Below are 19,940 nucleotides of genomic sequence, written 5' to 3' on the forward strand. Positions count from 1 at the left end.
AAACCTTGAAATGCTTTTTCAAAGTGCACCTTTGCAGAATAAATGTCAGATTACAACCTTCGCACTGAAGTGAGAAAACTTTCAAAGGCATCACAAGGATCTGGGGCTCTGCTTCCCATGGGAAGCTGTTCAGTCACCCAAGTCCTTGTGGTGCATCTGAAAGGTTTCCCTTCGGGACAAAGGTTCTCCTGGTGAACAAGGACAGAAACCGTGTCCATTTTATCTCTCCAATTGCCAGGGCAGTGGGGAAGCCTCTGCTGGGTTTTAATGCACCACCCACCCCTTTCTCTGCTTAGTAGGGACCAGTCTAAAGGCAGCTCCTGCTTAGGTAATTCACTTAATTAGTCTCAAATGCTGCTGCAGCATGGCAGGAGCACCTGCAGCCTCCCCAGCCCTGGGTTTGAGCTTATTGCTGTTTGCAGCTAATTCTAAACACTAAGTCTTCACTACTATTGGTTTCATTGAAGTAACCCACTTTTATTTTCTTCACCCCTTTAAATCAGCTTCGTAATTAAACCCACTTAAACTGTTTACTTAACAGCAGGTTGTTAATGCAGTTAACTCTTGCTTCAAGAGCTTCAAAGCCGTAAGGATTTTTCTCTTTGTAGCAGTATGCTGTGTTAGCAAGGAAAAAATCAGAGAACACCCACTGCTATTGAGAAATTTAATGTTGTGTTAATAGCATTTGTTCCCCTGTGCTAACCCAAAGAAGTTTTCTGCATTATTCAGTATTACAGGAGTGGATGGGCTGGTTGACATTTGGAGCTTAAAAAAAAGCCATCAAGAGTATAAACACTCCTGGTTCACAGTTCCACCTTTCGGGATGTGTTCAGCACTGCAGTGTTTTGTGACCTAATAGTTCAAAACTCGAGGGGAAGAGAAGTGTTTAAGAAGTAATGTTTTATTCTAGCAGTGAAAAACTGACTTCTTCATATCAAATCTATGTTATTGTAAATTTAGAAAAATCACCCGTGATTGATTATTTATTTTGAGAGAGGGAAATTCATTGGAAGAAGGCTTTAAAAGCACAATAGTGTTTGGGAGGAGAGAGAGGAAGAATGTTTTCACATATTAAAGTAACTTCAAAAGTGATTTCTATTTTATTTCTCCCCCAATATTTCAGCAGGTTCTGATGTTCTTTACTCAATATTCCTGCATAGCAGGATCCCCTGTGCAGCAGGAATTCAGGCTCACTTGGAGAAGTGACTTTAGTTTGGTATTGAAAAAGGATTCACAGCATTAGAATCCAAAAGATTTCTACAAAAGGCAGTTGCATTTTCCATTCAGGCTCAATGTTGAGAAGCTGAAAAATAGGGAGGAAATCTGCATTTCTCAGTGAAGTGTAGGTGGCACAGAATGTCTGCTGTTGATCTTGGGAAGCCTGTGAGTTTTTGAGCTGAAGTGTTTGATGATTTAAGACAGAAATATTGCTTTGTATTCTGAGTCAGGAGGCCAAGCAGGTAAATGGGGAGTGAGAAAGAAGTGGTGGGAAGTGAGGGAAAGCAGAGAATCTCTGACATACCATAACTCTTCTTTTTTTAAAATAAACTGTCTTTAAAGTGACCTTGCAATCTAAGAAGCTAACAAGCTCAGAAACATTTAAATCCCACTGGTCACCTAATATTTATCACCAAATATCTTCTCTGTGATTAAAAATCATAAAGCTACATTCAATGTATATTTAAAGACACTTGGAAATCGTTTACTGCATGCATGAAATGATACTTGGTACAGCTTTCAGTATGCACACTTAGCTAAACTTCGAATAAATACCATGTAAAAGTTTAAGAAAGCCTATGTGTATAATCTGTAATTTTAATTTGTTAATTCCGTGTATTTAACTGCTTTTTTTCACTATTTTTGTCTTACCTTCACCTCTTTTTTTTTTTTTCTGTGTCATTCTCCTCTTTTACTTCATCTGAATCCCTGATTTTATTTTATTTTACCATCTTCCCATCTTGCTGTTTGTCCAACAGAACAACAAAACCTGCTCCTCATCTCGATGGGTAAGAACCCTTTCCAATTTCTCAAATGATTCCTAAAGTTTGAGGGTTGTATTGAAAGTAGACAACAATGGGGAAACAAATCCTTAATTCTGTGCAAGATTAAACAATGGGACGAGATGGAAAACAAAAGTTTCAGTTCTGTAAAAATTTCAAGTCACAACTTATTTCCTAAAGCTGGACAAAAACTTGAATTGTCTTAAATCCTAAGATTATTTCTTTAAAACTGGTTGCTGCCCTCAGCCCATCAATCTGGGATTTGAATTGCCAAGTTTAATATATTTGAGCAGTCATCTCTTTTGGGGCATGTTTTTATCCCTAAAATTTATGGGGGAAATGGAAGACAGAAAGAGAAATGTGGTACCATAGAACAAAACCAAGGATTCCTTTATTTTAACTGTTCCTACAATGCCAGGGGGGAATTGTATCCTGGTTTTGTAGGGACCTATAAATTCTTCTTCTCTGGGGAAGTCTTTTGTCATGTTTATAGATGGGCTTTTGATCTCTGTTGCACAAAACTGCAAAAATAGAAGGGTGGGTTAGGAATTATAATCTGTTTCCCCTGCCCTTGTTGAGGAGAGGGGACTCCTTCAACTTGAGGGAAGTACTTGATGTCAGAATGGATCTTTGTTTCACATGGCATAAAATCTTAGCATTGTTCCAATGTTCCACTTAAAATCATTTAAAAAAATCTTATTTAACGCATTAAGAGCTCAATGTTTCTACCTCAGACTGACTTTTTAAATGTGAAATCAATTGGAAAATCATTACAGTGGTTCATAGGTGTTTTGTACTTTGTGAATACTTTTTTCTTTTGCAGCGTGCACGTTGTCTTTGGACTGGTTATTTCTGGGTTTGAAGTGATAGAACAGATAGAAAATCTCAAAACCGATACCGCGAGCAGGCCCTACGCAGACGTCCGGGTCATTGACTGCGGGGTGCTGGTCACCAGGTCAGCTAAAGATGGTGAGTGCCAGCATTCCCAAACTTAGTGATGTTCTTGTTCTCAGAGAGTGCAGAAATCCCACCAACAGCTAAAAATCATTATGGTCAACGTGCAGAATCTTAATTAATTCCTGCGAAACTGTAAAACTTAAATCTTGGTGTAGGAGAGGAAAGCACAGCAAAACAAAACATATTTTCTGCCCTCAACGTTTGTCCCCTGTTCGTGTTAGAGGCTGACATGACAAACTCAAAAAGGAGTGAAAAATTCTTTTTCTGTGTTTGAAGGAGGGAGACACAAATGCACTTTTCTTCAGGTTGGATTTTGTGCACTTTCCAAAGGTTCATTTCAAGATTCTGTCAAGTTAATATATGTGGTCAAGCTTATTTTCCTTTTCATGGAGATTTATGGAGAATAAATGATCTTAAATATATGTTTGGACAGTGTCTGTGAATTAGTGGAGTGTTATAAGTTTGTATTTTCTACCTAATTTATGATTTTACTTAAGGATAAGGTGGTTATTTCTGTCCTTTAAAGAAAGTCATGAGGTGCCATAGTGTAAAAGTATGAGGATGCAGAAAAGAGAACATGACAAAGTTTTAAGAATAAAAAATGCACAACTGAGCCAGCAACTAATTTGTTCTTAATCTTTGATTTGCAACCTGTGCATTGTTTCCAAAAGCACGTAACTTCTTTTACTAGGAGTGGTCTTTGCTTATTCATGTATTCTGTCTTTGCTGGAAAATATTTGTATCATGCCAACATGGATTTAGACTGGGCACAATCAGGTGAATTTTTGTTATGATTCTTCAATATTGTGTAAAAGTTCCCTGAGCTTTTTTAAGATGGCCCATTTGTGTATTTATGCATGTATTAATTTGTGTGCTTTGTGCTTTGACATGCACACACATGTGCACAGTGTAAATTGAAAATAACTGTTCCAGCTTTGGAGAAGAAGAAGAAGGTTTGCTCTGACTCAGAAGCCTCAGAGTCCTCCTCCAGTGCATCCAGCTCTTCAGAATCCTCATCTGAGAGTGAGGCTGAGAATGAAAGGAGCAGGAGGAGAAAGAGGAAGAGAAGAACTAAAACCAAACAGTCCAGGAAACGAAGGAAGGAGGAGAGGAAGAAAGAGGATCCAAGGTGCAAGCGAACCTCAAGCCAAAGACGGTGACTGGTCTCTTAAATTCAACAGTTGCAGTGAAATCTGGGAAATTCTGCTTTGTTTTCATGAAGTGCTCAAGCAGTAAATATGAAAATGCTTTTAAGTTTGGGGGTTGGTGCATGATTTTGTAAACAAACAAAAAGCCCTAAAGCTGAGCATGTTGAGTTTTCCATGAAATTGAAGATTGATGTTGAAATAACTAAATCCCAGCATGTGAAACTATTCAGGGCTCAGCACACCTGTGTAAACGTGGAACTTAAGGCAAATTGCAGAACTTTGTAAATATATTTGATTGGATTTTAAAAATATTTCACAACGAGTTGTAAATGAAAAGCAGAATTATTTGCTGTAAAGCAAGAACTGAATTTTCTCTCCAGTAACAGTGGCCCGTCCTCCCTTTAGCCTGTAATGGGTGGGGGAACACATTTTGGTTTTTAAGCCAACTTTAAGTTCCATGCATCTTGTCTTGGAATCCATTTGGAAGAGGGATTTTTCCAGGTAACTGTGGTTTCTCACCCTGCTCTTTCCCTCAGCAGCCTTTCTGACAAGAGCGATGTCGCAGACAAAGTTGACCTTAGCACAAAGCGGGACAAGCCCGTGGTACGTCCTGAAGAAATCCCCCCAGTGCCTGAAAATAGATTTTTGCTCAGAAGAGATGTGCCTGTTGTCAATGTAGAGCCTGAACCGTAAGGATCTCCGAGCTTTTTATTCTGACTTGCTGAAAAGTGTGCATGAAATGTTCCTGTTAACGTTCTCTTCCTGGTGCTGCTGACTGCAGTGTCAGAATTGCTGCATGAGGTCATTTCGTTGGCCTTTTTACAGTTTCCTTTGTAATATTCCTTGTGACCTGTGCCACGGGTTTTCAGTGAGATCTCGAGATGATTTCATTGGTCTTTAAGGATGTTAAACTCAATTTAAAACAATTAATGAATAATTTCAGAAGTAATCATGCAATGCAAACCAGAGGAAATACTTGATTGCAAGGGAAACTTGGGTCTGGGAGAGGTGATTCTAAGACTGATGAAGAAACTTTGGTTCAGAATCAATCACCTGGAATTTTGTGACTTATCAGTGTCTGAGAATAAGAGAAAATACTCTTCTCTTGCTAAAAAGGAAGTCACAAGTTCACAAGAGGCTTTCAATGTGTTTTTACCTCTGCTGTCAAATTTCCTTACTTTTGTAACTGAGCAAATCCATTACAGTGCCAGATACCTCTAAAATCAGTGTTGAGTTTGTTTGATGTTGGGTTTTTTAATTTCCCTTAATGGTACAGTCTCCTGTAAGTCTTTATCTTGGAACATCACTCATGTTCCCAAAGATTCACTTACTACTTTTGGGGATAAGGTGAAAGAAGGAAAGCTTTAGAACCTGTGAACTATCCTGAACTGAGATCCTGAAACTCTTCTGCCCCTGTTGTCTTCAGGATTTGTGCCCCAAACACAAGTTAACCTCTTGTGACAGTGTTTTGCAAGTTCATTGTTAGCATTAATTTCTGTGTCAAGACATCAGGCTGCACATTTGGTTGAAAACAAATACATGCTGATTTGCCTTTTGTTGCAGAACTCTCTTGCTTTGTTTCTTGAAAAAAAAAATGCTGAATTCTGTCTGAAAATGCATGAATAAGATGATGAATATTTCTCATTTTTAACTTAAACTAATTGTAAATTAATTGAGGTTTCTTTTGCTATGTAACTTCATGCTTTATTTATTTATGTAGGAAACTTCTTGATGCTGCTCCAGTTCTGACTGACCAGAAACCATCAGTCTCTAAATCCGGACGAAAAATTAAAGGAAGAGGCACAATAGTATGTGACAATTTTATTTATTTCTTTATTTCCTCTCACCCAGAGTATCTTCCCTGACTCTGAGCTTTGAATTTCCCTGGAGGACTTTGTATGACACTTTATTTACATGTTGTAGGATCCAGTTTTGAAATCTTGTCAGGTAGTTGATTTTTTATAACACTTTTTTTTCCCTCCTTCCTGTTACTGTCTTTTTACTTAAAGACTGTTTGGAGAAAAAAAGCCTAAATGCAATGTTTAGAAATACTTATGTAAATAAAGACTTGGGGAAAAATAACTTAAAGCAGAGTGAAATTGGCTTCTGCCAGATATTGGGATTTGTGTCCTTTTTTTTCACCAATTTGGCACCCTCTCAGCAAAATTAAGAATGAAAAAAGATGTCATTTAGAGCTGGCAGTTGGAGAAGCACATTTTCCTTCCATCTCTAATAGTCTTTATTGGCACAGTTTCTGTCTAGGTGAGGTTCACTGGTGTTTTTCAAAATACTTGTTTGTAGGCTCCATGAGACTCCAGAGTATAAATTGTGAAAATTAGGGAGGTCCGTGACACTCTGCAATCTTTTCAGCCATTCTCCTGTAAAAGCTGTTTTTTAAGTAGTCATTGCTTCAACTGAAACAATAGGGAAGCTCTGAGCAGCAGGTTATCTTAATTTTGGTGGTTTTTGTTTTGTTTTGTTTTGTTTTTAATATAAGAAGGATGTCTTAAAGCTTTCTCTAATTACCTGGATAAATAAATACATGCATCGTTGTGATTTTTTTCTAGGGGACAACACTTTCGCCCCCCCATTTTCACTGCTTTCATAAGTGGCTCAAAATAATTGAGTCAAATCCAGATGCGCTTTTATTGAGTCAAGGAGCATCTGATTTCCTCACAGAATTTACCTAAGTGTGTATCCCACTGGGTAATGGAAAATAATGAGTTAGCAATAGCACAGTTCTTCTTTCTTTGCTGCACAAGTAGCTCTTGTTGCCTACTTAAATGCTCTGCCTATGCATATTTTTTTTAAATGTGAAGCATCATTGCTCTTTTTTTGTGAAAGAGTTTGGGAGGTGTCTTGTGAGGGTTTTTTTGTTTGGTTTTATATTTTTTTAAATTGCTTTAAAGTGACTTAATCTGGATTTCCATTTCTGAAGAGTTGAGCAGCAGTAACTTTTGAAATGGGGTTTTGTCTTGTACTCCTACAAACCATGAAGTGTCTGACTAAAGCAAAACATCTGTGCCTTAAAAACAAGGGTGGTTATCTGCAGTAATCGCGTTATTCCAAAAGGGAATCCGCGGCCTCTTCCTTGATTCTTCCTTTCAAAAAAGCTGGGTGAGCTGCTGGCCTCTCTCAGGCTTTGCAGAATGTATAAAAGAGTATAAAAGATGCAGCAGTTGTGTGAGCAGACCCTCCCTGCAGCTGTGTGTGTTTGCTGTCCCAGCGCTATCACACCCCGCCGCGCTCCCGCTCCTGCTCCGAGTCCGACGACGACGAGAGCAGCGAGACCCCTCCCCACTGGAAGGAGGAGATGCAGAGGCTGCGCACCTACCGAGCGCCCAGCGGGGAGAAGTGGAGCAAAGGAGACAAGTAAGATCAGCCCTAGCACAGCTTGGAATTGTCCTGGGCTTTGACAAGCCCGGATTGATTGGGTAGATGTACCAGGGTGAGAGGAAACGGCTTCAAGTTGTGCCAGGGGAGGTTTAGGTTGAGTATTAGGAAATTTTTTTTTCCACAGGCAGCCCAGGGAAGTGGGGAGTCACCATCCCTGGAAATGCTCAGAAAACTTGTAGATGTGGCACCTGAGGACGTGGTTTAGTGCTGAATGAGGTGGTGGTGTTGGTGGTTGGACTTGGTGATCTTAAAGGTCTTTTCCAACCTTAAGGATGCAGGGATTTCCTTATCCTCAAAGTGGATTACTTGGTTCCTTTGGAGTAAAACAATCAAATCCACTAAGCCTTTACTGTTTTAGTTGTATGTTCTTTCAGCAGTTGCAAACTGTATGATGGATGGAAGTCAGCTCTCCAAAACTCCTGATGGCTTAGTATTAAATATGAGCTTCTATCAAATTATGAGAGATAAATCTTAAAAGGAAAACTTGAAAATATTGTATATAACTATCAGTTAATAATTGCAAGTGTTTCTGATTATTCTTTTTTATGTACTGAGATGTTTTAAAACTTGTATTTAAGTGTGGTTTAAGGATCCTGTAGCTGTAGAGGTCAAAGTCCTGCAGACTGGGGTAATTAAAACCTTTAATCTCTTTACACGGGTCCTAAAATATGCAAAATTTGCTGGTGTTGGCTGATTTATTTCTCAGGGAGAAGTAGCTCTTGATAGTGATGTAATTCTGTATCTTAAAATTAGTGTAAGGAGCTCAAATCAGTTCTCTGGTGTTAAAGTGTGTGTGCTAGGGTTTATGTAAACTTATTTAAAATTAGGTTGAAAAATATTTAATTTATCTAAAGGTTTTTAAGGAATTTGCACTTAGTCTGGAGTTCATCTGTTTGTTTTCCAGGTTGAGTGACCCCTGTACAAGCAGGTGGGATGAGAGAAGCGCATCCCGGAGATCCAGGTCTTGGTCCCATAATGGTTATGCTGATCTAAGCACTGTGAGATACTCCAGCCATCACAAGAAGCACAGGAAAGAGAAGAAGAAAGTGAAGCATAAAAAGAAATCTAAAAAGCAGAAGCATTTCAAGAAGCACAAGCAAACGAAGAAAAAGAAAACATCAGCCTCCTCAGATGTAGAATCCTCTCATTCCTTCCACAGGAGGACAAAACCGTCTTGTGATCGTGAGAGGAAATCTCGTTCTTCCTCATTGTCTTCCAGGCGTTCATCCAGGAGAGACTGGTCTAAATCTGATAAGGAAGACCAGAGCTTGTCATCTTTATCAAGCAGAGGGTCTCGGTCATACTACAGGTCCAGATCCAGGTCTAGATCTAAATCAAGATCTTACTCCAGAAGAAGTTCTAGATCACGATCAGCCTCTAAATCATCACGATCTCGAAGTAGGTCACGGTCAAGTTCTAACCCCAGGCAGCAAAAGACTGTTCCCAACTCTCCACGGAATACTTCAGCACGGTTAAATGACACTAAGTTGGCCAAGGCTGCTGAGCCTGTCCGAGCAGTGATACTGCCCAGTGACAAGGTTATCGTGCCACCAGTTGTCCCAGAAACCCTCCCTGTCATACCCTTAAGTGACAGTCCCCCACCTTCAAGATGGAAACCTGGGCAGAAACCTTGGAAGCCATCATATGAGCGAATTCAGGAGATGAAAGCTAAAACAACCCACTTAATTCCCACCCAAACTAACTACAATTTAGTGGTCGTTAAGGAGGCCAACATTTCTTCCTCCTTTCGCAAGCAGGAGAGGAGCTCCGAGAGCGATCGGAGCGGTTATTCCAAAGGCCGCAGTGACAGGAGCTCAGAGAGCTGGCAGAGGTCCAGGAGCAGGTCCTCTCGAAGCCGGTCATACTCCAGATCTTACTCAAGGTCTAGAAGCCCATCGAGTTCAAGGACAAAATCTCCTTCTTCTGGCAGGTCACCGTCTCCAAGTAAATACCACAGCGACAGGTCAGGGTACAGCGAGTCCACATCCGACTATTCCCTCAGCGATGAGGACAGGCACAGGAGCAAAAGGAAATCCACATCCAGCGATCCCAAAGCTCGGGGCCTCAAACTGAGGCAGGAAACGAGCTCTGAAAGCACTTTGCCTTACAAGCATCCAAAGGACTACGATGAGTCTTCCCAAGGGCTGAAGGAGAGTGACAGTTTGTCATCCTCAGACTTCTCCTCCGACAGCGAGCGCTCTGCCAAAGCCAAAGCGGTCCAAGAAAAAGAAGGCCACTTTCCATTAGAAGGGGATGCTGAGAAACAGGATAAAAATAGCATGAGTTCTGAGAGAAGGGAGGAGATAGCCAAGGGTGAGCGGGATTCTGATCACTCTAAAAAGAAAGCAGCTAAGGAGAAATGCTCGGAGCAACCCAGAGGTGGTGCAAAAACAAAACGCAAATCCTACTCAGGTAGCAAATGGGACTCGGAGTCGAATTCAGAAAGAGGAGAGGCAAAGCATAATAGGGGGGATTCCAGACCCTCCTCTGGGAAAGAAGAAGGAGAGGCCACCTCAGGGTCTGACACTGAGCTTAGTGTTACCAAAAGGATAAAAAAACAATCCAATTCCTCAGAGGGCTTTTTGGGTTCTGACTGCGCGTGGAAGACAAGCAAACAGTTGTCATCTTCTGAATCTGAGAGTTCTTGTTCCAGCTCAGCAGACACTCGAGGCAAGTCAAAAAAACACAAACATGGTTTGAAAAAGACTCCTAAAAAATCACATTCCAAAAAAGCAAAGGAAAAATCGAAAGGCAAAAAGGAGAAAAAACACAAAGTCCAGAAAAGAAAAGAAGTGTTTCATTGGCAGCCCCCCCTTGAGTTTGGGGAAGAAGAGGACGATGAGATAAATGAAAAGCCGGTTACTAAGGATGATAAAAAAGAAAAGCAGCTTAGCAGGGACATAAAGGATAAAAAACAAGTTTATGAAAAGGATGAAATAGTCACAGATAAAATGGGAAATGGTGAAAAGTCGTGTGTGAATGAAAACCTTTTAGATAAAAACACCACATGTGGGGCCTCGCCAGATCGCAGCAACCTTAATAAAGAGCCCATTGAAACAAGCGCTTCAACCGGTATTTTAAACTCAGGAATAAACGTGGCTGCCTGCAAGAGTGAGATTAAACAAGCTGAAGAAAATAACCAGAATGGGCTGGAAGATGTTATTCAGACAGATGACAATATGGAGATTTGTACTCCGGATCGTAACTCGCCAGGGAAGGTGGATGTGGATGTTTTGTCTCCTGTCATTCTCACTGCTAAACCTTTAAGTACTGATGTAAAAAAAGAGTTACAGGTTGAGACCCCTGAGCAGGATGCTGTCAAACTGGGAAACAACATAAGAGACTTTATTAATATTAAAGAAGAAAAAGAAACGGGAAGGCAAGAAAATAACTCTGCCCCTGCGTCTGGTGCTAAAGACTGTAGTTTAAAAAGTGAAATTTCTGAAAATACACCAAGCAATATGATAGATAATAAATGGAAGCCTTTGCAAGGTGTTGGTAACTTAAAACCAGCAACAATTAGTACGACCACAGAAGTTAAAAATGTAGTATCAGCACCAGAGCCTAAACCAGCAGGTTTAAGAATTGAAATAAAAGCAAAAAATAAAGTAAGGCCTGGGTCTCTTTTTGATGAAGTGAGGAAAACAGCCCGGCTAAATCGTCGGCCAAGGAATCAAGAAAGTTCCAGTGAGGAGGAATCTCCAAGCAGAGATGACAACAGCCCTTCCAGGAGCCTCAGCAGGTCACGAAGTAAATCTGAGTCTAAATCCAGACACAGAACAAGGTCCATATCCTACAGTCACTCGAGGAGTCGATCCAGAAGTTCTACATATTCATATAGGTGAGAAGCTTGTGCTGCTCCCACAGCCAGCCTGATAAAATAAATGTTCTTATGTTTTCAAAGAATGCTTTTCAGGTTATGGTTTTTGTTTTTTAACAGTCCTGTGTTATAGAACCACAGAGTGTTTTGGGTTGGAGGGGACCTTAAGGACCATCCAGTTCCACCCCCTGCAATGGGCACCGTCCACTATCCCAGGGTGCTTCAAACCCCATCCAGCCTGGCTTTGGATGCTGCCAGGAATCCAAGGGCAGCCACAGCTTCTCTGGGCACCGTGTGTCAATGTGAAGTGTCCTCCTTGTTCTGTCACTCCAGGCCCTTGTCAAAGTTCCTCTCCAGCTCTCCTGGAACCCCTTTAGGCCCTGGAAGGCGCTCTGAGCTCTGTCTGGAGCCTTCTCCTTTCCAGGTGAACACCCCCAGCTCTCCCAGCCTTGCTCCAGAGCAGAGGGGCTCCAGCCCTTGGATTAACTCATATCATCTAGCAAATATGGAATAAATATTTAGCTAGAAAGCTAAAGATCCGTAACCTCTTCTGGCTCCCATTTTCTGCTGCTCTTCTCAGTTGTGCTCTCTCTTGGTGTCTTTGGTTGCAGGTCCAGGAGCTACTCGAGGAGCCGGAGCCGGGGCTGGTACAGCCGAGATCGCTCCAGGAGCCGCAGCAGCTCCTACCACAGTTACAAGAGCCGTAGGTGAGTTCATCCAGCTGGAGATGGTGCCAGTTGTGCTCTCCTCCTCTTGTTCCCCCTCTGCCCCTGCTCTCTTCAGCACTTGTGCTTTCTGTTGACTAAAAACCCCTCCGTGGTTGTGATTTTTGTCAGTCGGAGCTATAGCAGGAGCCGATCCAGGAGCAGTTCCTATGGTCACCACAGTCGATCCAGGTATGGATTGTCCTTTTATAGAAATCTGCAAGAAATGTGCTGCCCATCAAATCATCTTAGTATAAGTGTACTTTTATTTACATTTCTTTAAAATAGACTTTATTATATAATTATCGTATGTGATACTATTATATATTGTACGTACTACCTATTTTATTATGCACACTGTAATACAATTACTTAGCTAAATACATATTTATTAATAAAAACACTTTTTAAAGATTACTTTTATCTCAAAGAATCCCAGAATGGTTTGAGTTAGGACCTTAAGGATGATCCAGTTCCAACTCCCTGCCATGGGCAGGGGCACCTTCCCCTAGACCAGGGTGCTCCAAGCCCCATCCAACCTGGCCTTGGACAGTTCCAGGGATCTGTAGTACTTAAAACTATTATTATAATACCATGATGGCAGCTTGAATCAAAGCAAAATGAACACAAGACACTTCCAAAAGCTGAAAATAACCAAACCATCCTGGCATTACAGTTGCAGGTAATGCTATAAGCAGTAGTGAACACATTTACTTTAGTTTTTTTTTAAATAAATTTGAGTTACAAATGGAATTGCTTTGCTTGCTTTCAGAAGTATCAGCAAACAAGAATTTTACTAGAATAAAAAGAGAAAGCACAAAACTTTATAAACGCTTAGTATACCCTTCCTAATAAAATTTGAGATTTTTACTGTTATTTTGAAGATTGTTGCGTTGAAACCTTTATAAAGTGTAGAATTGTTCACCACATCCTTGAAAGTAATTTCCATACAGCCCCTCAAGTCTGTATATAAATATCCTTTAAACCAGCATTTAAAGCAGCATTTTAGACCAGATATTGTGAATTCACAATCACTTTTTCCCCCCCCGCTTTAAAGCAGGTCCTACACCTATGACAGTTACTACAGCAGGAGCCGGAGCAGGAGCAAGAGGAGCGACAGCTACCGCAGATCTCGGAGTTACGACCGGAGATCCAGGTGGGTGTGACCCTGCTTCGGTGCACATGGATTTGCTGAACACAAACAGAGGATGTTTAACAAGGCCACAGTGCTGTTTTTTCCCCCCATAAGAATAAGAAATACACTCAGCAAAAGTAATAATTCAAACCAAATTGTAGTTAAAACCAGAGCATGCATGTGAGCGAGGAAGTTGGAAGTTCTGACATTGCGAATATGAGGATGGGGAAACAAACCAGGATAAGAAGAAGTTGATTTCCAGTTCATTGTGTCCATGCATTCAAAATTGGCACGGTTTCCCAGGGAAATGATGAAGTCTCCATCCCTGGAAGTGTTAAAAACTTGTGGAAATGGCATTTTAATAGTTTATAATGGTTTAATAGTGAAGACAGTGGGGCTGGGTTGACCATTGGACTTGGTGATCTCAAAGGTCTTTGCCAACCTTAATGATTCTATGATCTGGTGTTTTTTAATAATATTCAAGTGTTTCTTAAAACCCACATAGCTCACAAGATTTAAATCAAGTGCTCTGTAATGGATTAAGAGCTGCCTGGTATGCAGAGAATTCCACTGGATGGTAAATTCTTTTTGGTTGTGCTGTAGAAATGGATTTAAAACAATCTAGAAAGGAAATTAAAAGTTTTGCTGCAATCCAGATTTAGTTTTTTTAACTACGTAGGATGTATTTTGAAAGAATATTTTCACCTGCAAATCTGATGAGTTCAGAATAAATTTTATTCTCCTCAGTCCAGGGGATTTATGTAAGTATAAGTGAGCACATTTCACAGAGGTATGGACAGAGAGTTGTAGATATATTTAATATCACTGATGATTTGTTTTATACATTTAATATGCCCCCTATTATAATAAATCAGGTTTCTAAGACTACTGTACATTTTCATCCTCTCCTCATATGAATTTTTTCACAGCTTTTTACCAATTCTTAATGGAACTTTGCTTTCACCCATTTGCACAAGACAATTTTCATATTGTGTTGGAGGGAAAATTAATGAGATTTAATGAAGAATGTGGAAATGAACTTAAAAACCATTGCTTTATTATGTTGAGGAGCTTCAGAGAAACACTGTGGGATTAGGAAATGCTCACCTTTCACTTAGAAAGCTTCCCTTACAGGCAGGAGGCTGGAAAATCTCTGAAAGCTTGTTCTGTGTAATTTGAACGTGTCCTGTGGCTTGTCTGAAACCATCTGGGCTCTGTGTTGACATTTGGCCAGGTGCTGAGCTTGGAATTTGTCTGGAGGAGCCAAAACATTTTAAGTACAATTTCCACACTGCAGACACACAAACACACCTCTGTTGTGGTTATGGGGCCTAATTTCTAAGACCCTCCTTCAAACAAGAAAATAAAATACATAAATCAAGGATTTGTGAAATTATCCTAGTTGAGAAATGCTTGCAGTGTAAAATTCCACTTGTTAGAATACACTTCTCACTCAGCTCAATTAGCTTTTATATAAAAACATTAATTTTGGATGGTTTTTAGCTGTGACGGAGAAAGCAAGAAGTTACAAACGGTTTGACTTGAGTTACACGGATTTTTCATCATATGAAGTTAATGATTATTTCCATTTTGAGTATCTTTTAATGAATCCTTCACTTGCAAGAAATACAATCCTGTAAAAGACTGGTGTGTTTTTTTTATCTGTGACAATTTCTTGACATGATGCAATTTGAATTTGGAGCTCAAACTGCAGCTTTGGGGGCATTTAAATCTTTTTTTTCCCCTTACAGGTCCTACGGCTCCGACAGCGACAGTGACCGCAGCTACTCCAACAACAGGAGCCCCAGTGAGAGCAGCAGATACAGCTGAGGACGTTCCTTTGAGGATGGAAACTGTATTCCAGAATTTTTTCAGTGTTATATTCAAAAAAAAAAACTGTTCTGACAGAGTCACAAGTGAAGGTTGTTTGCTGAATTAGCTGAAACTTTCCCATTTAACAGGGAACTCAACTCTCTGCTTACAGAGAGAAGGACTGAGCTCGACAGCTGATGTTATTTTTTATTTTTTTTTATGTCAAATGCAACTTTTACAAAATAATAATAATAAAAACCCCAGTTTGGTTTCCTTGAATCAGCTTTTCCAAGCCATGAATGACACTTAGGTGAATTGCTGCTGCCACTTTTTGGGTGCAGCAGTCAGGACTGCCTTCAAGTTTGTTTATAAAAACACCTTAGGAAAGATGTGCTAGCAACTACTAAACTGTGAAGTCAATTTCTTAAAAAGGCTGCCATTTCTAGTTGATGAAAATGCTTTTTTTTATTGCTGGAAGCTGTTTCCATGCTGTCTTGATTGTTGATTATTGCATTCTATACAGGATATAGGTGAGGAAAACAAAGCCTGCCACTCTGTCTTAATCCCTCCTGAACTGTGATGTTCCAGAATTCTGCTGGAAAAGGTGAGATGATGCACAGTGGGAATTGTCAAACTGACAAGCAGTGAGCAAAAGTGTGATGAATGAGTTTGGAGCTTAATATCCAACTTGTCTAAAACTTTTTATGTTTGAAAGAGGAATTTTGTGATAAACAGCAATGTCCTTCAGAAACTAAAAAAAGTGTTTCTAAACACTTCCTGACTTTGATTTCAGTTCCTATTACAGTGCTTGGCATCCTTCAACACATTTTGAATGTTGTAAACCATGAGTGTATCATGAGCTTGTCCAAAGCACTCTTTCAAAAACTGACATGATGATAATTTTCTGAGAAAACCAGTCATAAAGGTTCCTTTATAAAACCTCCTTTATAAAAGCTCTGTATCCCATTCACCACAGGGAATATCAGATACTGATATTGCAGATATTGAACTATATCTTGTTAAAGCAGGACTAAAAAAATACTGAGATGCCTCATGAAAAACATGGACAATAGTTTCAAAGTAAAGTTTAGTACCAAAAATTACTCTTAGGTTACTGGTAAATGGTTTGCAAAAAAAATAAATAGATTCAGGCTGAAGACCATTGTGTAATTCTTGCAATATTCTGATTGAGTTGATTTAAAATAATCTGTAAAGTTTTTTGGGGGGGTTTAGAAAGTTGTGTATTGAGAACCAGATTTTTTAATGGCATAATGTAACCTGTAAATTGGGGTCTGTAGTGACAAAACAAATGTGGTTTGATTAGAGCTAACAAGCACTGTTGCACCATAACAGTTTCCATTACTGACTTTCTGTAGTATCTGGAGATGCTTTCATTTCCTCATTTGCAAATATTGGAAATGATTTTTTTCTTAATCTCATCAGGACCCAGTAGCTTTGACAATTAAAAGCGGTAATTTCTCGCTGAGGCATCAATTCCTTCTCTCTTCGATTGAATTAAGCTCCCCTAAATTCAATGAATTTTTGCTACACTTAGGAAACATGAAAAGCAAGTTCAGAGGGAGATGCTGATGATTCCCTCCATTTCTGTCCACCCACAGCATGTTCCTGAAACTGAATTTGCCATGGGGGTTTTTCACTTTTCTAGAAGTACCCAAAACTCCGCTCTTACCCTTACACTTAGAATTCAGTGACAAAGTGTGTGCCTGCAACCTTTCCACCCTTTGGTAAACTTCTTATGCTTTTTAGCATCAAATACATTTAATATCCAAATCAGGATACATTTACAGATGCGTTTCTAACAGCAGCAACCATCTCAGAGTCCTGAGCAAATATTTCAGTGATGTTTGTTGTTGTTTCATCATTTTCAGTACAACTGTAACTTGTTTTTTTCTTCCCTTACTAAGAAAATAGAACTAGGGGGTTCATGGTGTTAAAAATATACAAACATAACCATTGCTATTCAATATCTATAAGTGAAAATACTGCTCCAGGATCAGATTTTTATCATATTTCAGGACTGATTTGACTTTTTAAGGCCAGGAAAAGGTAATGGAAATACAGTCAAACAATGAACTGTAGTTTTCAAAAATTACTGCACTGTCACTAAAGTCTTTCATATCTTCAGTCAAAGGTTTATAAAGAAATTCCATCAGGTAGAGAAAGGTTGGGGAGGGGTTGAGGGAAGGGTTGGGGGTATTTTTACTTAGTGCAATCTGTTAAATTGTGCTTCAGATAGAAAATGTCCCCCTGAGCTGGTTTTCTAACGCTGCTCTCTGTTTTTGCAATTTTGCTATTCCAAAGTAGTTGCTGTTTGTAAAATAAACTTTTGTACATATCTGCAAATGCTGTTTTCTCTACATCTGGAAAAATCCATGGTGCTGCTTGAAGAAAACAGGCAGGAAAATTAAAAATACACTTTCAGAATCCACTTTTGTCCCTTGCAAGACTCAGACACAAAGTTGCTTTTCCTTTTCCTGACCTACATAGGGGAATGATTCCTCAGCAGGACTCGGGGTTTACATAATAGTCATTGGAGGAACAAATATTTTGAAATTTCCAAGTGATTTGACGTCTGGCCATTTCCTCGAGATCTATAAAAGGTTTCTCTCCTTGGTGAAAAGAAACACTTAACAGATCTCCACGGAAATCTGGGAATGGGCTGAGCTTATCCACTCTGCTAAATCTCCTTTCCCAAATACACATTCCCAAATCATTTCCTCAGCATATTGGAAATGTGCTATTAGTCCATGGCAGCAGATGTGGTGGCTTGCAGACTGATCCTTTAGTCTTTCAGACCTTCTGTTCCACAGAAACTGGATTGCAGTGGAAATATGCTGCCTTTGGCATGGGGGAAAGAGGAATTGCCTGGGCCTGAGGTAAAAAGGATGAGGGGAGGTGGTTCCTTGGTCTTGAGTGTGATCTGGATAACCTGGCACTGCCTGACCTTGGAGGGGGTGTGGCACCACCACAGAGCAGATAAAATAGTGAGTGTTGGACACTTGTGTCACAGGGCAGCATAAACCAGCTGGTCATGGAGTGACTTGGTTGGAAGGGACCTCAAAAGGGACCTTAAAGCCCATCCAGTGCCACCCCTTGACATGGGCAGGGACACCTTCCACTATCCCAGGGTGTTCTAAGCCCCATCCAGCCTGGCCTTGGACAGCTTCTCTAGGAGACCTGTGCCATTGCGAGAAAATTGGAAATTTCTTCCCATTGTCTCATTTAACCCAGTCTTCTTTCAGTTTGAAGCCATTCCCTGTGTCCTGTCCCTCCATCCCTTGTCCTCTCCAGCTCTCCTGGAGCCCCTTTAGGCCCTGGAAGGGCTCTGAGCTCTCTCCCTGGATCCTTCTCCAGGTGAACATTCCCAGCTCTCCCAGCCTGGCCCCAGAGCAGAGGGCTCCAGCCCTTGGAACATCCCCGTGTCCTCCTCTGGCCCTGCTCCTGCAGCTCCAGTGACCCCAGAGCTGGGCACAGCACAGCAGGGTGGGCTGAAGGGGCAGAACCCCCTCCCTAACAGGGTCTTAGAAGTAGTCACCAACCTTTCCCTTAAGAACAGAATGTTTTCGATGCTTCCAGAGCCATGTTCCCTGCAGGAGTCAATCCTGGGGATCCCAGGGCTGCTCTCAGGTGCTGCTGCTGCTGTGGAGGTCACGCTGTCACCTTGAGCCAGCTCTGGAGGCAGGGCTGGAGCATTGCTGAGTAAAAATAGAGTGGTGACACCCAGGCATGGACTGCTCAGGATTGAAACAGGTCTGAAATCCTGCAGTGAAGTGAAATTAGTGCTCAATTAGGAGTGATTTCATCAAAAAGAAAAAAAAAATAAAAATAAAAGCTGTAGGCAAGGTTTGGTGTGCAGGTCTGGGGTTGTTTGGGAATAGGTTATCCACAGGATATTGTGGAGTGGCTCTGTCTCCAGTTGCAGGTGAGTGCCTTGTCTCAAACAAGACGATATTAAATGAACCATCTGCCTCTCCTCTTACAAATCACAGCTTTACAAAGCCACAGCATAAACACACTTTGCCTGCCATACCTCTGTGCCAGGAGATTTCCTTCCCACTCTATCACTTCCAACCAAGGGCTATTAGTGTCCTTGAACTCGAGGGCAAGGAGCATTCCCAGTGCTCTTCCTGAGGATCCCTGGGTCTGTGGCAGTGGATTAAATTTCTCTTCTGGCTTTGTGTGGTTCCTGATGATCCCACTCGCAGTTCGGAGCTGAGCGTAGTGTTTGGATGACCTTGAGCTGCACCCTGGAATCCCATCTGGTGTCATTCCCAAAGGGAGCTGCTGCCTGGGATTTAAATCAGGAGGAGATCGAGCTCTGCGTGCCCCGCCCCTGCTTCACAGCCATGTAAATAATTCTTTTTTGGGTGCTGGTGAAACAGGAATGATTTTCCACCTGGTACATTAAAACTGCTTACAAATCATCTGAACAATTAAAGGGGCCCAGGCCTGAATTTCATCACATCTATGTAATGCCTGGGAAGTGGATGGGATTGCATGAGTGAAATCAGAAGGCCAGATTTGGGGAGGTTTTTTTCATGGAGGTAATAAATTTGTGCATGGTGGATGCACATAGAAGGGATTGGCACTAACTAATTTGGGATTAATTGATATTTCTGCTGTGTGTCTGTCCTTGCAAGAATGGGGTGCAGCCCAGGGACAGGAATGTCCTTATCTCTGACTTTGCACGTGTGCAAGGTTGGGCCCCTCACCACAAGAAACATTGAGGGGCTGGAGCGTGTCCAGGGAAGGGAGCAGCGCTGGGAAGGGGCTGGAGAATTCCTGAAGGAGCTGGGAAAGGGGCTCAGCCTGGAGAAAAGGAGGCTCAGGGGGGACCTTGTGGCTCTGCACAACTCCCTGACAGGAGGGGACAGCCGGGGAGGTCAGGCTCTGCTTCCGGGGAACAGGGACAGGAGGAGAGGGAGCAGCCTCAGGCTAGGCCAGGGG

At 41.1% G+C, this 19,940-nt stretch overlaps 1 protein-coding gene across 7 annotated transcripts in view; it reads left to right on the top strand.

Annotated features, from left to right (window-relative positions):
• The window catches only part of NKTR (natural killer cell triggering receptor), a 34,708-nt gene extending 19,457 nt beyond the window's left edge, over nt 1-15,251 (top strand). For 2 of the 7 annotated variants that reach the window (XM_066201798.1, XM_066201849.1), the window contains 11 exons: nt 1,977-2,006; nt 2,824-2,969; nt 3,891-4,113; nt 4,642-4,794; nt 5,826-5,913; nt 7,332-7,477; nt 8,406-11,342; nt 11,933-12,028; nt 12,158-12,217; nt 13,083-13,181; nt 14,912-15,251. In XM_066201798.1, the coding sequence (XP_066057895.1) occupies nt 1,977-2,006; nt 2,824-2,969; nt 3,891-4,113; nt 4,642-4,794; nt 5,826-5,913; nt 7,332-7,477; nt 8,406-11,342; nt 11,933-12,028; nt 12,158-12,217; nt 13,083-13,181; nt 14,912-14,990 (4,057 nt within the window). In that variant the 3' untranslated portion in view covers nt 14,991-15,251. The remainder of the gene's footprint in view (nt 1-1,976; nt 2,007-2,823; nt 2,970-3,890; nt 4,114-4,641; nt 4,795-5,825; nt 5,914-7,331; nt 7,478-8,405; nt 11,343-11,932; nt 12,029-12,157; nt 12,218-13,082; nt 13,182-14,911) is intronic. The other 5 variants (XM_066201816.1, XM_066201833.1, XM_066201841.1 and 2 more) reach the window with 5 other exon arrangements.
• Nucleotides 15,252-19,940: the final 4,689 nt, after the last annotated feature.

This window comes from Chamaea fasciata, unplaced genomic scaffold (genome assembly GCF_029207755.1).
Source record: "Chamaea fasciata isolate MVZ Bird 193981 ecotype frontalis unplaced genomic scaffold, bChaFas1.0.hap1 SCAF_1, whole genome shotgun sequence".
Taxonomy (NCBI): domain Eukaryota; kingdom Metazoa; phylum Chordata; class Aves; order Passeriformes; family Sylviidae; genus Chamaea; species Chamaea fasciata.